This window comes from Acomys russatus, chromosome 19 (genome assembly GCF_903995435.1).
Source record: "Acomys russatus chromosome 19, mAcoRus1.1, whole genome shotgun sequence".
NCBI lineage: Eukaryota > Metazoa > Chordata > Mammalia > Rodentia > Muridae > Acomys > Acomys russatus.
The window spans coordinates 15,768,018-15,785,242 of record NC_067155.1 but is presented as its reverse complement, the minus strand read 5'-3'; the positions used below and the strand labels follow the sequence as shown (position 1 = coordinate 15,785,242).

Genomic DNA, 17,225 nt, shown 5'->3' with positions numbered 1-17,225 from the left:
CACACACACACACACACACACACACACTCACACTCACACACTAGCTCCAGTTGACCCTCCTTTGAGAGGTCCTCACTCTACCGGTGTCCTCCGTTGCTCATGCCATCCCATCGTGTGGATGGATGGCTGTCTTCACTGCTGCTCAAAGATGGCTCCTCATGCACTGAGCACTTGCTCTGTGTGCTTTTATGACTCCCACTGCCCTCTGTTGTGGTGCTGTCATTATCCCCATCTCCCAGGAGGTGACACCCGAGGCTCAGAGTAGGAAAGTGGCTTCATAAACATCCAGTGAGTGTCAAGCCCACAGCTGCCACTCGGCCACACTGACTCTGGTTGACCATGTAGAAATCTGCCAGGAGCCCGTGGGGGTAACTAACTCGGCGTGAGTTACGGACACGTTGGCCCTGCCGTGAACTCACTGTGACATAGTGACCAATGCCTTCTTCTCACTGCCTCAGTTTCCTCCCCTGCATCAGAACCACCATCACATAAGGTTTTTTCTCCTCCTCCTCCACCTACCTCCATTAGGGCCAGGTGGGAACCCCCATTAACTAATTTCAGTGGGGAGAAGACATCACTGTCCCTCTGTTGGTTTCATCAATAAATAGATACAGAATAAGTTGCAGGCACTGGGGCGTCTAGGAGGGGAGAAGGCGCAGGTCAGTGACTATTGTTACAGTTCTGACCTGAAGATTACGTGGGAGCCTCACACTAACACTATTTTGTTTTAAAATATGGGCTGGGGGATGTAGCTGAGTTGGTAGCATGCTTGCTCAGCATGCACAGAGCCCCGGCTCTGATCCCCAGTATCACATAAAATCTCGGAGTGGTGGTGCACGCCTGCAGTCCGTCCCAGCGTTGACGTGGAGGCTACATGGGGAATTCCAGGCTAACCTGGGCTATCGTGGTCCCACTTCAATTAAAAAACAAGCAGAACAAGCCAGGTATGGTGGTGGCGCAGATCTGTAATGCCAGTACTCAGGAGACTGAGGCGGGAAGGTCTCAACTTCAAGACAGTCTGGGATACACACAATGAGGCTTTCTGTAAATAAATAAATAGATAAATGGAGGAGAGAAGGAAAGAACAGAGGAAGCGCATGAACAAAAAAAATCAAGTCTGAGTATAGGGCTGGGGGATGGCTTACTGAGTAAAGGTGTTTGCTACACAAGCCTGGTGACCTGAGTTCAATCCCAGGGGCCCCTATAGAAAAGCCAGATGCTGGTCAGCGAAGGTGGCTGGGATAAAGGTCCTGGCCACTAAGTCTGATGACACAAGTTTGATCCCTGAGACAAACTTTGTGGAAGGAGGGAATTTACCCCTGTAGATAGTCGTCCTCTGACCAGTACACTAACCCTGCTGTGGCACATACTGAGCCCCTCCTCCCTCCTCAAGCTCACAGACCAACTAGCCTGGAGTAAGAAGCACACAGAAACAAGAGAGACCCTGCCGTAAAGGAAAAGAACAGGAAGAAATTTGTCCTCTGACCTCCAGACATTTGCCTCGACATGTTATGTACCCATCTACCCCTCAACACACACACACACATACACGCACACAGAGAGATACACACACACAGACACACACACACACACACACACACACACACACACACAATGGCCACCCTTGTAAGCCCAACACTCAGGAACCCAATGCAATCTAGTGAGACCCTGACCTCAAAAAATAAAACAAAGGTCCAGACATGGGTTTGTATTGCAGGAAGACTCGGTTAGCTTGCATGGAGGATGTAACCATGGATTTAGGGAGAGTGGGGAAAAGGGGTGGAGTTGGCAGGACCATCATTTCAAGGATTGCTGTTTTGAAACAGGGTGTCCTGTAGCCCAGGCTACTCTTGAACTCACTGTGTAGTCAAGGAGAACCTCGAAGTCTCGGCCTCCAGAGTTAGAATGAGCCTTGAAATGGCTTCTCTGGGTAGCTTTCCCGGCAGTACCATGGACAGCAACCGCAGCCGCTCAGCACACAGAAATGGCCGGACCCTGCCTGACTCAGTGAGTTTCTTTCTGGGTTGTGACTTGGGGGAGGACATGGGAGATGCGTAGTGCTCCCATACTCCCCCAAAGTAAGACTTGACCTGTCCCCACAGTAGCGCACATAAGTGGTTCCTGGGTCATACATAAATGCATCACTTGGGGGAAGGAACTAAAGGCGCGCAGCCTCCAAAAGGCCCCGCCCCACCGCCTGTGTTCTTTCCCCAGGACGCCCTCCCTCCGCCTGTAACAGCCGCGATCCTCGCCTTTGAAACGATAATTTCTTCGCTATTCTTCTCACGTATCATTTTATTACATTAATTTTTGTTTTGTTTTGTTTTTCGAGACAGGGTTTCTCTGTGCAGCCTTAGCTGTCCTGGACTCACTTTGTAGACCAGGCTGGCCTCGAACTCACAGCGATCCGCCTGCCTCTGCCTCCGAGTGCTGGGATTAAAGGTGTGGGCCACCATGCCTGGCTTATGTTAATATTTTTTTTTTTTTTTTGAGCTTTGCTAATCTTCAACTTCTGGCATCAAGTGATGCACCCACTGTGGTTTCTCCAATCAGCAGGACTGTTGGTGCGAACCACCACAGTAAAGGATTCCATTAGTCTTTGTTTGAAGTGGTTTTTTTTGTTTTGTTTTTGAGACAGGGTCCCACTACCAGTCCTGGCTGGTACTCACTTTGTACGTAGACCAGGCTAGCCTTGAAATCACCGAGATCCACCTGCTTTGCCTCTCCAGTGTTGGGATTAAAGGGTATACCACCTTCCTTTTGTTTTTGGTTTGTTTTTAAGGTAAGATTTCCTGTAGCTCAGGCTAGCCTTGGACTCACTATATAGCCGAGGATAACCTTGAACAAGCTAATGTGGTCTCTCTCACGCATGCCTAGAACCTCAGCATTGTTGGGGCTACAGGTGAGGTGATCGATGGGTCTAGCCGCTTTCCGACAAGCTTCACGTTCAGAGAGAGATCCTGCCTCAAAAGAATAAGATGGAGGGTGAGAGAAGAGGACACCCGACATCCTTCTGCACACACACATGTGCACATGCCACACATACACAGAGTCATGCACACACTCACACACATACACACACACTCACAGTCACCCACACATACACACATGCACAGTTACACTCACCACACATACACACACACACACTCACACACACACAGTAACTCACATGCACACACACTCACACACACACAGTAACTCACATGCACACACACTCACACACACATACACAGTCATAGACACACTCACAGTCACTTACATATACACACACGCACAGTTACACTCACCACACATACACACACACACTTACACACACACCCATACTCACACACACACATCAGTCACCCACACATACACACATACACACAGTCACACACACTCACACATACGCACATACACACAGTCACACACATACACATGCACACACAGCCATACACACACACTCATACACACTCACATATACACAGTCACACACACCCATACTCACACACCCACAGCCACTCACACACACACACACTTACACTCACAACACATACGCACACACTCATACACACCCACTCACACACATTCAGTCACACACACTCACAGTCAGTCACACGCACACAGTCACACACATACACATGCACGTACAGTCATACACACATAGTCACACACACTCACACATATACACACTTACACACACCCATACTCACACACCCACAGCCACTCACACACACGCACACTGACACTCACAACACATATACACACACACACTCACACACACACACTCACACACTTATATTCACAGTCACACATATACCCATATGCACACACTCACAGTCACTCGCATGCACACACACTCACACTCACACACACACACACACACACACACTCACACACACCCCGTTATATCACAAGCCCCTTTTCGCTTAGGCATGGTGGGAACTTTTCTACTGACGATCACTGCAGTCCCTGTCAGTCCGTGTCACGCCCCCATTTCCCAGAAGAGCTGGAGGCTCAGAGAGGGAACTCACTGGCTCCTGGGTATACAGCAAATGCTTATGGAAACCCGTTTCCCAACCCTCCGAATTACCCATTCTGCCCCTCGGCATGGATGTCTGCAGTCTGCGGGGCAGGCACCCTCAGTCAACACTTAGCACTGGGAGCCTCAGTTATGTGCGTCCAGTGCAGGGACCAGACAGGACGAGCCGTGTCCTCAACGTGCTCGGTCTCCCAGGGGTGGGGTGGGGAGGGGCAGCCTCCATGGGAGTGGCTTTGGCTGAATCTTTGAGTGTTCTCTGGAGTGTGTCAAGACTGCGGTCTTTAAGCCAAGCATGGTGGCGCATGCCTTTAATCCCAGCACTCGGGAGACAGAGGCAGGTGGATCTCTGTGAGTTCGAGGCCAGCCTGGTCTACAGAGTGAGTCCAGGATAGTCAAGGCTACACACAGAAACCCTGTCTCGAAAAACAAAAAAAAAAAAAAAAAAAAAAAAAAATTGCTATCTCTTTTCCCTTTCAGATAAAGGCTCATGTGTAGTCACGTGGACTCACTACTCAGAAATCCTCCTGTCTTGGTGCTTGTTCTATAGGTGTGCACCGCCAGGCATGCCCAAATCTGTACAATTAATTGGGTGAAGTGGTGCGTGCCTTTAGTCCCAGCCCTCAGGAGGCAGAGGCAGGTGGCTCTCTGTGAGTTCCAGGCCAGCCTGGACTATGGAATGAGTTCAAGGACAACCAGGACTACACAGAGAAACTGCCTCAAAAACAAAAACAACAAAAAACCTGACAAAACATTGGGTCATAGGAGGCTGCTATAGAGAGAAAATCTGAGCTGTAAAGTTTGTGTAGCTAAGCAGGCTGGAGGGGCAGGGCATTTAGGGGTGTGTCTGTCTCTTTCTCCTCCCCTCTGTGTGTGTATGTGTGTGCTGTGTGTGTGTCACAGAGCACTTGAGGAAGTCACAGAACTTACATCAGGGCCTCAGTTTACCCTTTCTGTGAGGCAAGAGCTCTTTGCTCTAGACTAGCTCACCATCTGGCTCCTAGCGAGTCTCCTGTCTCTACCATCTCCCGTGTCACTGTAGGGCAGCCGGGATTACAGACTCACACTACAGTCTCTGGCTTTATGTGGGTTGTATGGGATTCAAACTCAGGTCCTCACACTTGTGTGGCAAGCACTTGACCCCTTGGATCACCTCCTAAACGCCTACCTCCTCCTCCTCCTTTTTTTTTTTTTTTTTTAAGATTTATTTATTTATTATATACACAGTGTTTTTGTCTACATGTATGTCTGTGCGCCAGAAGAGGGCGCCAGATCTCATTATAGATGGTTGTGAGCCACCATGTGGTTGCTGGGAATTGAACTCAGGACCTCTGGAAGAGCAGACAGTGCTCTTAACCTCTGAGCCATCTCTCCAGCCCTTTCTTCCTTCCTTTCTTTCTTTCTTTCTTTCTTTCTTTCTTTCTTCCTCCTCCTCCTCCTCCTCCTCCTCCTTTTCCTCCTCCTCTTCTTTTTTGCTTTTTGAGACAGGGTTTCTCTGTGTAGCCTTGACTGTCCTGGAACTCACTCTGTAGACCAGGCTGGCCTCGAACCCATAGATCCCCTGCCTCTGCCTCCCGAGTGCTGGCTGGAATTAAAGGCGTATGACACTACACCCAGCTACCCTTACGTTCTTTTAAAATAATTTATTATTATTTTAAATTTTTTATGTGTCTCCGTGCTTTTTACTGCACTGTGTATGAACATCACATGTGTGCCTGGTTCCTGAGGAGACCAGAAGAAGAGCTCAGATCCCCTGGAGCTGGAGTCATAGGCAGATGGTTGTGAGGCACTATGTGGGTGCTGGGAATCGAACTTGTATCCTCTGCAAGAGCAACAAGTACTCTCAACTGTTTGGCCATCTCTTTAGCCCCACCTCAACCCCACTCTTGAATAGAGGGTGAAGGGAACTCTGAGGACAAATGACTGCTGGGGTTGACAGGTGCTGTATTCACTTGTTTGGGGAACCAGCCTTGGAGTTGGTGCCAGCCTGTAGGATGTGGGAGCTTGAAGGGACTTATTCATTCAACCTTGATATTCAGGCACCCACTATGTGCCTGGCACTGTTGATTCTCCAGGAATCCCACGGTGAGCAAAACAAAGGCTAAGACCTGCTTTTATGGTTGCTCTGTTTGGGAGCATTTGTTTTGTTTTGTTTTTTTAGGTTTTTGAGACTGAGTTTCTCTGTGTAGCCTTGGCTGTCCTGCACTCACTCTTTAGACCAGGCTGGCCTCGAACTCACAGAGATCCGCCTGGCTCTGCCTCCCTGAGTGCGCCACCACGCCCGGCTTGAGACCTGCTTTTAGAGAGCTTACATTTTAGTTAGAGAGAGGGGCAGTAAAATGACTAGACAGTGATTTAATTCCAACATGCTGTGTATAAAAGACAAAACCCAGCCACAGGGTCTGTGGCAACAGCAGCTGAGTCCTGGGCATGAGGCAGGGAGTATTCAAGGGGCTGCACCAGGTCAGAGACACTCCTGGGGGATAGATCTTGCTTTTTTCTGCGGTCGCTGGAGTGTGATGCCTGTGTGGGAAAAGAGACCATGGCAAGGCCGTGGGCGTGTCTTTGGGATCAGCTTCTTAGCCGTGGGAAATGCACTTCAGCCTTTGGACAGCTCCCTGCGCAGGGAGCCCTTTCAGCGGAGTTGGGTGAGAGTCAGCTGGCTGGTGAAGACAGCTCTTTGTTCTCCTGAGGGCTTTTAGGAGTCTGGTGCAGTGGGAGGTGCTGGGATTCCACGGAAGGGTCTGCTCCCTGAGAGACTGGTGGGTCTGGGTGCCAGGACTCTCCCCAGAAGACACGTAGTCTGAGATGCGCAGGCTGGCAGGAGTCTCAGTCTTTTTTGGGGGGTTCAGCTCTGTGATTGTTGGTAACACAAAAGAAAACGCATCAGTTTGTATGACGACTCGAAAAATTTATAAGAAGCATCCCCCCTGAGCTTGGCTCTCTCGAGCGTGAGGATACGAGTTTGAGCCTCAGGACCCACTTAAAGATGCTGGGTGTGTTCTCACAGTCTTGTGATCCCAGGGCTGGGGAGGCAGAGGCAGGAGGATTCCTGAGACTTACCAGCTCAATTGCTGAGCTCCAGGCTAGGGAGAGAGACCCTAGCCTGGTCTCTCAAAGGAGACAGTCTAAGAACGAAGCCTCGGGTTATGCTCTGGCTTCCACACAAGTGTGACATATATGTGTGCTCCTGTGCATGTGCGTGTACACACACACACAAACACACACACACCTGAGCGCAGGGGGCAAACACGACCACAGCCAGCTCTTGCAGGTCTATGGCTTGAAAGAAGCAAGAGCAAGTGAGATGGACTGATGGTCCAAGCAGCCATGGAGAGATGCGGTCGGGGAGGGAGACAGAGAGGCTGGAGTCGGTCTTCACACGGGACCCATCTGGGAATACTTGAGACCAACTGAGTCCTTGCCACTGTATTCCAGGCAGAAACTATTATTGTATCCCATTTTCTTCCTATTAAAAAACATGTAAGCCGGCTGGTGGTGGTGCACACCTTTAATCCCAGCACTTGGGAGGCAGAGTCAGGTGGATCACTGTGAGTTCAAGGCTAGCCTGGTCTACAAAGTGAGTTTCAGGACAGCCAAAGCTACAAAGAGAAACCCTGTTTTTTTTTGTTGTTGTTGTTGTTTGTTTTTTTTTAAAGAAAGAAAGAAAGAAAAAGCAATTTTTTTTCATGAGCTTAGGACTCCTTCATTATCTCTGATGGTGAAAAGGTACTTCCAGGTACGTGGAGGTCATTCCTGACTCCACCGCTCCCTCAGCTTATGTCATCAGCCAGTTTCCAAATCTTGCTTTGCCTACTGGCAAATGGTCTCCAGGGACACCTGTCTCTATCCTCCCCTCCTGCTATGACCTGCTCCTGCCTTGTCATACCAGCTGCCGCTCCACACCACATCAGCCATCAGTGCTCATTAAAATGCTCACGGAGCGGCTGGAGAGATGGCTCAGAGGTTAAGAGCACTGGATGCTCTTGCATAAGGCCCAAGTTCAATTCCCAGCGCCCGCATGACAGCTAACAACTGTCTGTAACTCCTGTTTCCGGGGAACCTGATGCCCTCTCTTGGTCTCTGTGGGCCTCAGGTATGTACACAGTACACATAAATACATGCAATACATGCAGACAATGACCCATACACATAAAATACTTTTTTAAAGTCTTAAAAATAATCACAGAGGGGCTGGGAGAGAAGCCATTGGTAAAGTGCCTGCAGCGCAAGCTCCAGGACCTGAGTTTGATTCCCAACACAGACGTCAAACGCCTCAGTGCTGGCAAGTGGAGACTGGTCATGCCTGAGCCTTGCTTGCCAGCCTGTCTAGCCAAATTGGCACCCAGGGACCAGTGAGAGATCTCGTCTTTAAAAGCAGAGTGAGGGCCGGGAGAGGTGGCACATGCCTTTGATCCCAGCACTCGGGAGGTAGAGGCAGGCGGATCTCTGTGAGTTCGAGGCCAGCCTGGTCTACAAAGCGAGTCCAGGATAGTCAAGGCTAATACACAGAGAGACCCTGTCTCGAAAAACAAAAACAAAAACAAAAAAGCAAGGTGAGTGACTACAGAGGAATATGCACTGATGCACACGCACTTGAACACGCCCACTCACACACACAACACACTGTTCACAGAATCACGCCAACCTCCCACTTAAAACCCCTCCTACTGTACCCGGATTGAAATTACCCGCCCTCCTGAGCCATGTCCCAAGCTGCTCACTGGATTCCACCATTGAGGAACGTCTCCAACCTCTAAAGCTAATATGGCCTGCAAGGCCTGAGAGGGGCCAGGCCAGCCCCGCCCCGCAGCCTCCAGCACTGCCTGGCCTGGCTCCCAGCACTCAGCTACACCAGCCTTGGGGTCACCACCTCCCCTGTTCCCACAGCCTGGAGTGGCCTTCCTCCTGTGGTGTTCTGTCTTCTGAAGTCTGTTTACAAATTGCTACGTAAATGCACCGCAGGGCAGGTTTCTTTCTTTCTACCTCCTCCCCCAGACAGGGTTTCTCTGTGTAGCCTTGGCTGTCCTGGCCTCACTGTGTAGACCAGGCTGGCCTCGAACTCACAGCGATCTGCTTGCCTCTGCCTCCAGGGTGCTGGGATTAAAGGCACATGACAGCCTTAATTCTTTTCACATTAAAAAAAAAAAGATTGATTTATTTATTATGTATACAATGTTCTGCCTGCATGCACACCAGAAGAGGGCACCAGATCTCATTATAGATGGTTGTGAGCCACCATGTGGTTGCTGGGAATTGAACTCAGGACCTTTGGAAGAGCAGCTGGTGCTCTTAACCTCTGAGCCATCTCTCCAGCCCCTTCTTTTCACATTTTATTTATTCATCTATTTTTTTTTTATATGTACTGTGTCTGCTGTATTGTGGGTGTGTGCAGGCAACCCTGGAGTTGTTCCAGGTGGTGCTGGGGATTGAACTCTGGTCCTCTGGAAGAGCAGTGGTTACTCGTAACCATCTCTCCAGCCCCTTTGTGTGTGTTTGTGTGTGTGTGTGTGTGTGTGTGTGTGTGTGTGTGTGTGTGTGTGTGTGTGTGTGTGTGTGTATGTGTTTGAGGCAAGGTCTCACTCTGTAGCCCAGGCTGGCTCGGAATTTGAAGTTCTTCTCCTTCATCAGCCTCTCAAAGTGCTGGCCCTGTAGGGATACATCACCGTGTCTGGGAAGAGATGTGTGGCAGAGGCCTGGGCCCCCCCCCCCACAGAAGTCGATGAGGTCAGATGGAACCTAGTGCTTTGCCGAACACCAAGAGACAGATATTAAGCCAGGCGTGGTGGCGCACGCCTTTAGTCCCTGCACTTGGGAGGCAAAGGCGGCGGATCTCTGAGAGTTCAAGGTCAGCCAGGACTACATACTGAAACCTTGCTCCCCCCAACCAGGAGGAAAAAAAGGATTAAAAAAAAAAAAAAAAAAAAGGAAGGAAGAAATGGTAGAAGGGAGGGAGGGAGGAAGGGAGGAAGGAAGGATCTAAGGGGTATGGGATGCAGGAAAGGCATCTCAGTGTTGTCAAGATGACAAGAGGGATTTCAGAGTCTAGCAAAGAGCCCCACAGTGGAGAAGACGCTGAATGAATCCTAATCCCTAAGACCCGGCAGGTGGGGGCGAGGGAAGGGTTTAAGGAAGCCAGGGAGAGGAGAGACTAGGGTTTGAATCCTCACTCCACTAGTCACATGCTGTGTGACTCGGGGCTGCTGATGCAGATGCTCCCTCTCTGTGCCCTAATTCCTCAGTAAAATGAGATAGCAAAACTCATACCCTTAAGATGGCTCAGATAGCAAATCAGACAGGAACGCCGCCGCCGCCGCCACCACCACTGCTACCCCACCCCCCCACCCCTCGCTGCTACCTCGGGTAGATGGTCTTTAAAGAATTAATTCATCTGATTTTTTGTTTGTTTGTTTTTGAGATGGGGGCCTCTTGTAGCCCAGGCTAGCCTTGGATTTACTATGTAGACTTTGAACTTCTGATCCTGTGGCTTTCGCCTCTTAATGCTGGCATTACAGGCATGTGTCACCACGCCTAGCTTCGTGGGGATCGCCGAGCTAAGCAAGCAGTCTATCTGAATGGCACGTCCAGCCCTGGAACCTTGATTGACTTGGGGCCCATTGGAGATGCAGTACTGAGGGGGACCTCCCACCCAAGAAATGTGTTTAAAGGCCAGGAGATGGCTGGGTAGTTAAGAGCAGCTACTGCAGCCACAGCCGGGTGGTAGTGGTGCTCGCCTTTAATCCCAGCACTCGGGAGGCAGAGGCAGGCGGATCTCTGTGAGTTTGAGGTCAGCCTGGTCTACAAAGCGAGTCCAGGACAGCCAAGGCCACACAGAGAAACCCTGTCTCAAAAAACCAACAATACAAAAACAAACAAAACCAGCAGCAACTGCTCTTGCAGAGGATTTGGGTTTGTTCCAAGCACCCCATGGCAGCTCACGTTAGTCTGTAACTCCAATTCCAGGGAATCCAGTGCTTTCTTCTGACCTGTGTGGGCTCCAGGCACACACGGGGTGCACAGACATACGTGCAGACAAAACACTCATACACAGAAGATAAAGGGAAATCTTTTTAAAATTAAAAGAGCTCTAGGTTTGAGCCCAGAAGCCAAGGGAGTTGGCAAGAGATGGACACACGGTGCGTCCGAACAGCCCAGAGCTAGGGTTAAGTGTGGCTGGAAGGTAGCCAGAGTAGTGAGGGCGGCCACATATCCCGACATGTGGGAGTTTGTTCAGGCCCCTAAGTCAGTTGTCCCTGATGCCCTGGAGGCTTCCCCTTGACCTAGGTTCCCGAAGATCATTGTGTGTACATCCAGGATGGAGGCTAGATTGAAGAGGGCTACTGTTGGCTCTTAGGCCCAAGGCCATCTTCTATCGCAACTGCCAATTATGTGCCCGGGGACGCCATCTCTATGTCTCCCACCAGGCTAGGGGTCTGAGGGGGCCTCTCTGAGCTCCCGCGTGCCTCGGCCCTACAGATGAGAGCATCGCCCGTGGGGGCAAACCTTTTGGGTCCCTGTGCAGACCAGGGATAAGGCCGAGGCTGGGTGATATGATTGTTTATGATAGCAGGAGTCCAGAGAGAGAGAGAGAGAGAGAGAGAGAGAGAGAGAGAGGGACACACCAGGGAGGGTCCCCAGGGATGACCAGGAGGAAGAGGCCATGGCAGAGGGCCGTGAGGGGTGAAGAATCTCACTCTACTGTCCCCGGTGGGCTGACTACTCCCCCCCCTATGGCTCCCCGGCGGGCCCCCGGGGGACCTCGCTCTAATAATGTATTTGATCGACTCGCCGGCCGCGTACAAGCGATTATTGTCTTGTCGGGAGTCAAACGTATCGATCCGGTGAGAAATATGAGCGGAGCAATGGGGCCCGCGTGTCAGTTACCGGCCCCGCTGGCCCTGGGGAGCCCCCTACGTCTCCTTTAATTACCGCTCAGCCTTGAGCTCAGCCTGGCCTCCCCTGTGCCACCTCCCGCAGGCTCCAAGCACCTCGAGTGCCCCCCTCCAGTGCTCCCCAGCGTCTGTTCCCTCCTTACCTTAACCTCTTCTGTGGTAGGAAGGCCACTAGGCCACTTCTGCACCATACCTATACTCATTACAATCTGCCAGCCCATCCCCTGCCCTGTCATGTGCCCCAAACTCTGCCCTCCTTGTCTGTCACCCCTCCTTCAGTGTCCCTGGCATAGGCTCATTAGACTTCCTGCTCTGCGCAGAAGGTGACAGGGGTAGGATTTACCCTCAGGGGACTCTGGAGGCCTTCCCAGCCCGGCCTCACCTGCAGACCTGGGAAGGCCTCACCGGAAGTGGGCATCCCACCCTTTCCCTGCTCACCATCCAGGGCCCCCCAGCCTGGTGTATGCACTTCTGACATGCATGGATGTTGGGTTGGTAAACGGTGGGCTGTGGGGCGAGGGGCAACTGGTTAGGGTTTTTGTTTGTTTGGTTTCTCTGTGTAGCCTTGAATGCCTTGGACTCTCTTTGTAGACCAGGCTGGCCTCGAACTCACAGCAATCCGACTGCCTCTGCCTCCCTAGTGCTGGGATGACAGGTGTGCGCCACCGCGCCCAGCTTTCTTTCTTTTCTTTTCTTTCTTTCTTTTTTTTTTTTTTTTTTGTGGTTAGGTTTTTATCCCTCCATACCGCCCCAAGTCCCACCACTACTCTGATTTCCAACCTCTCGAAAGATAAATCGTAAATGGAAACTGGGGCTTACTGGGCAAATCCGGCTTTAGGACAAGAACCGGCTACCCTACTGCCGCCCGACTTCTGTGTGTAGAAATTCTGTAGCCAGCTGCTGTGTGGTCTGCAGACGTCCTCTGAAGCGGGCCCTTCTGACAACAGGATGCTGGAGAGTGTAGCTGCCTCTGTGTGCAGCACTAAGAGCCGAGTTCGTTCCTGGCAGGCCTGCCTGGCTGCCAGGTCTTCGGGTGTCTACCTGCACAGGGCTTGGGGACAGAGAGCCCTTCATGGCTGTGCACGTGGGAGGGTGGGCACATGTGGCCAGGCCTGGGACGGCCATGTGTGTAGATATGCCCTGTGCGGGTGGGTCTGTGTGAGGCAGTACAAGAAGCACATGTGGTTGAGGGACCTTGGTGCTGGGGCCATCTGCAGAGATGGGTACTAGTGAATCTGTGCGTTCGTGTGAAATACGGGGTTTTGAGAAGAAACACTTGAGTGTATATATGTGTATAGAAGGATGACTCCAGGCTCTGTGTGTGTGTGTACACACACGTGTGGTTGGGGGGGCCTCCATTTGGGGTGTAGAGTGTCCTGGATGGCCCTGGTGTACAGGAGAGCCATGTTTGGGAGCCCCCAAGGCAACTCAGCAACTCGGACCCCTGGAGCTGAGAGGAAGAAGAGGGCAGTTGGCTCGGGCGCGCCTTTGTCTGCGCCACTGTGCGCCGGAGTCCTGCGCCTTTGTGTGACCCTCGCAGGTGTGCGCGCGGGGTGGCGGGGCGGGGGGGCGCGGGGGGGGGGGAAGGTTGTGGGCCGGGAGGGAGCGGAGGGCGGGGCTCCCTCCTTCGCAGCCAGCCCCGCCCTCCGGCCCATTGACTGGACGCTGCCGCCCTCTGGCGGCCGTCACGGAAACCGCAGGGCTGAGAGCGGAGCGGCGGGAAGAACCGCACAGGAAACCTCCGCGACTCAGGCTCAGCTCCACTGCATGCATTTACACTCTGACAGACTTCTAGCTGCCTCTGGCTATGTCTTCGACCCTCTGCCCTCACTGCCACCGCTCATGGGCACTGATTCTTCCTAGCGGTGGGTGGCCCGGGCTGTCTTACCTGTGGCACAGGTCGCAGGCTTTGGTCTGTCCACAGCATCCTGGTTTTTGACTTGGATGCTTCTTGGTCCAGAGACTTTGAGAAAGCCGCTGCTGAAGCACAGAACACTGCCCTGTCACTTGACACCTGTTACGTGTGAGGTGCAGGGTCAGGCCCTGAGAGAGCCCTCCTCAAACAGACCTCAAATTGTGCTTGCCTTTGTTTTGGTTTGCCCTCGTCTTCTCTCTCGGGCCCCAAACGCCCTGCTCCAGATGTGTTCACTGTCATGCTGCGGGGGCAGGAGGACCGTAGAGACACCTCCTTGGTGCGGCCCCCCCTCCAGCCGCCCCAGCAAGAGTCAGTTATTCCAGCCTCCTCGCTTTCCACCCGACTAACCCCTACCCTCAAATACACTCATGATTTGGGGTCGACTGGGCCGCTGTGGGCCAGGGTATTTTTCCCTTCCGAAGGGGGCGGACCGGCCCTGTGGTTTCCTCCCGGGGTGACTTCCGGCCCAGAGGGCTGGCCCCCACAGAGGGCGGGGAGATGACACAGTTGTTCCCCAGCACCGGCTGGCGGGCAGCATGGTTCACTCCAGCATGGGGGCTCCAGGTAAGAGTCTGATACCTTCTCATGGGTGGAGAGCAAGCGTAGACAGCGCGTTTGCCCCTCGCCCCCTCTGTTCTGCTGCCTACCGCTGCAGACCCCTCCCCGCACCTCCTCAGCTGTCCTCTTTGTTTTGGGGCGCTGTGCTCTCGGACCCTTTCTTCCCTCACTTGGTCCCCTTCCTAGGCTTCTCTTTGCTGCTGTTTTGCATTAGGCACTGGGAGCTTCCAATCTGTCTCCCCACTGAGGGGACAGGACAAGAGAGGGTGTAGTGTGCTGGTGGGAGGACTTCATATGGGCTGTTTAAGTGACCCCTTGGACCCGGGGGGGGGGGGCTGCTGCAGGGTTTTAGAAGGCCAAGCTGTTGCGTTTGGGTAGTGCCATTCTCCCCCGAGCTAGTGTGTGCAAGTGTGCATGTGTGCATGCGGGTGTGGTATTCTGAGTCCCGTGCGCCAAGCTCCTAGGTGACAGAAGGTGTGAGCCTCAGCTTGGTGTGTGCCTGGGGCATCCCTGATCACCTTCAAGAACCACTGTCTACGGGGCAGCGCACACTCTTGGATGTGCTGGGGGCTGCTGTGTGTGGCGTTCCGTCTGTGTCCTTAGCCATGACTTCTTGGCTTGGCTTCATCCACCTCAGCGGCCATTTCCTCAAGGAAGTCTTTCCTCCACCCCCCGACCTCCCCAATGCAAACCGGCACTAATCACATCCCTTGGTCCTCCTCACCCTGCTCTGACTACATTTGTGAGTTACTAGGAGCTCACCTGGGTGAGCACTGCGCAGGCACTGTACCAGGTGATTTGTACTTGGTGACTTGCGCCATAGAGGGTGTGTGTCTCCTCCCAGACTTGGTACTCCAAGTCCTAGCAGTGTGCCAGGAACTGTACCGTGAGGCCAGTGATGCTCGACACAGGGCTGGGAAACGGCAAAAACCCACTGCTTCATGCTCGCTTTCCTCGGCGTGACTCTCTGGCCATGGCTGAGTGTGTGTCGAGCTCCCGGGTGACCGTAGGTGTGAGTCGGGGCTTGGGGTGTGTCCCTCGGACGTGCATCAGCGTATGGGGGCATCGCCGAGCCCCTCTGACAATGGCTGTTTACCGGACAGTTTATGCTGGACAGTGCTTGCTGGAAATATGTCTGGGCCAGGAGGCTTCAGATCTGCTTTTCTGGAGCCCCGAGTCTGATGGAAAGGATGGTTGTGCAGTGCTCAGGGCTGGGATGCGGAGAGAGGCCAGAAGTTATTCAGTTCAGCTGTCACGGTGACAGGGATGGCCTCCTGGTGGAGCTGTCTGAGCTAGGATATAAATGGTGGAGGTGGAAGATAGAACTACAGACTGACAGGTGTTCGTTCATTGAGGTGACTGTGGTTGTACACGCATGTACCTGTTCAGTGTAGATACGAAGCTCAGATCGTCTGCCCAGGTGTAGTGGCTTTGCTAACGACACGCCCTTCTTTGAGGTCAAGTGAGAGCTTGTAGGTACTGGACAAAGCATTAGACCCTTTACTGGGGATTTCTAGAGGGTGGGGGGCATGAGGGGGTGGGGGTATGGGGGTGGGGAAAGAGCCCTACCCAGGAGAACTCTTACAGGTTTTTCACCATGTAGCATTGACAAGAATCAATACGCTGCGAGGGTGTGAGTAATATGCGTCTCGTGGCCTCGGGCAGATCGCTCACCGCCTCCTCCTCCTCGGCTGTGAAGTGTCTCAGGGGTCTGTGCGGTTCTTTCTCAGAATGATCCGATTCTGGACACGAGTGTACACACATCACATGTGTCCCTGCCTTCGACTGCGTGAGTGTGTGCGTGCCCGTGTGCCGCTCTGGGTGTGAGTAAGTGCGTGCGTGTGTGTGTGTGTGTGTGTGTGTGTGTGTGTGTGTGTGTGTGTGTGTGTGTGTGTGTGTCTGGATGGGTCTTTCTTCGCACGCCGGTCCTATCTATGTGTTTGTCTCCCTGTAGGCCTGGTGTCTGTATGTGTGGGAGTGTGCGGGGGTGTGCAGTCACACATGCAAATGTGAGTGTGGGCAAGTCTCTGTGGAGGTCAGAGGTCAACCTCAGGGTGTCAGTTCATGCCTTCCCTCTTGTCTGACACAGGCTAACTGGTTGGCCAGCTCCGAGGAATTCCCCATCTTCCATCTTGCCATCTTGTCTGCACTGGAATTGCAGACGCACGCACGTCACTGCACTTGGCTTTTTGAAAATGGGGTCCTGGGGACTTGAACTCAGGCCGTCATGTTTGCCTGGCAAGCCCTTTGTCTACAAGCTTAAGAAAAGTCTGCTTTGGCGATAGGGTGGAGGTTTGATTTGTCAGGTGACAAAAACCAAGATGTTGGGCCCGGCGTGGTGGCGCACGCCTTTAATCCCAGCACTTGGGAGGCAGAGGCAGGCGGATTTCTGTGAGTTCAAGGCCAGCCTAGTCTACAGAGTGAGTTCCAGGACAGCCAGGGCTACACAGAGAAACCCTGTCTCCAACCCCCCCCCCCAAATATAATCAGGATGTTGTAGACAGGTTTTCTTGTTTTGTTTTGGAATTTGGGAATGGGAGGGGGCATCGAGATAGGTCTATGTAGCCCTGCCTGTCCTAGAACCTGCAACTCACTATGTAGACCAGGCTGGCCTCAAATTTGACATTCCTCCTGTATCAGTCTATGGAGGCTAGCAAGCAAGCAAGCACGAGCTAACACGCTTAGAGCTCCATTTTCACTAGAACACTGCCACCACCTCCACCCAGACACCTGCTTCAGCGACACATAGGCTGACCTGGGCTCTCAGATTTTCAAAAAAGTGTATATGGAGTGTGTACACGCGCGTGTGTACGTGCATGCACGTGAGTGTGCGCTGCTATAG

The 17,225-nt window shown here is 52.5% G+C and overlaps 1 protein-coding gene across 3 annotated transcripts in view; it reads left to right on the top strand.

Annotated features, from left to right (window-relative positions):
* Pou2f2 (POU class 2 homeobox 2) overlaps window positions 1–17,225 on the top strand; it is a 67,752-nt gene that overhangs the window by 13,112 nt on the left and 37,415 nt on the right. For 2 of the 3 annotated variants that reach the window (XM_051162599.1, XM_051162601.1), the window contains exon 1: window positions 14,322–14,389. The exons of the other annotated variant lie outside the window; for it this stretch is intronic. In XM_051162599.1, coding sequence (XP_051018556.1) covers window positions 14,362–14,389 — 28 coding nt within the window. In that variant the 5' untranslated portion in view covers window positions 14,322–14,361. Of the gene's footprint in view, window positions 1–14,321; window positions 14,390–17,225 lie in introns of those variants that run through there. 3 annotated transcript variants of the gene reach the window in all.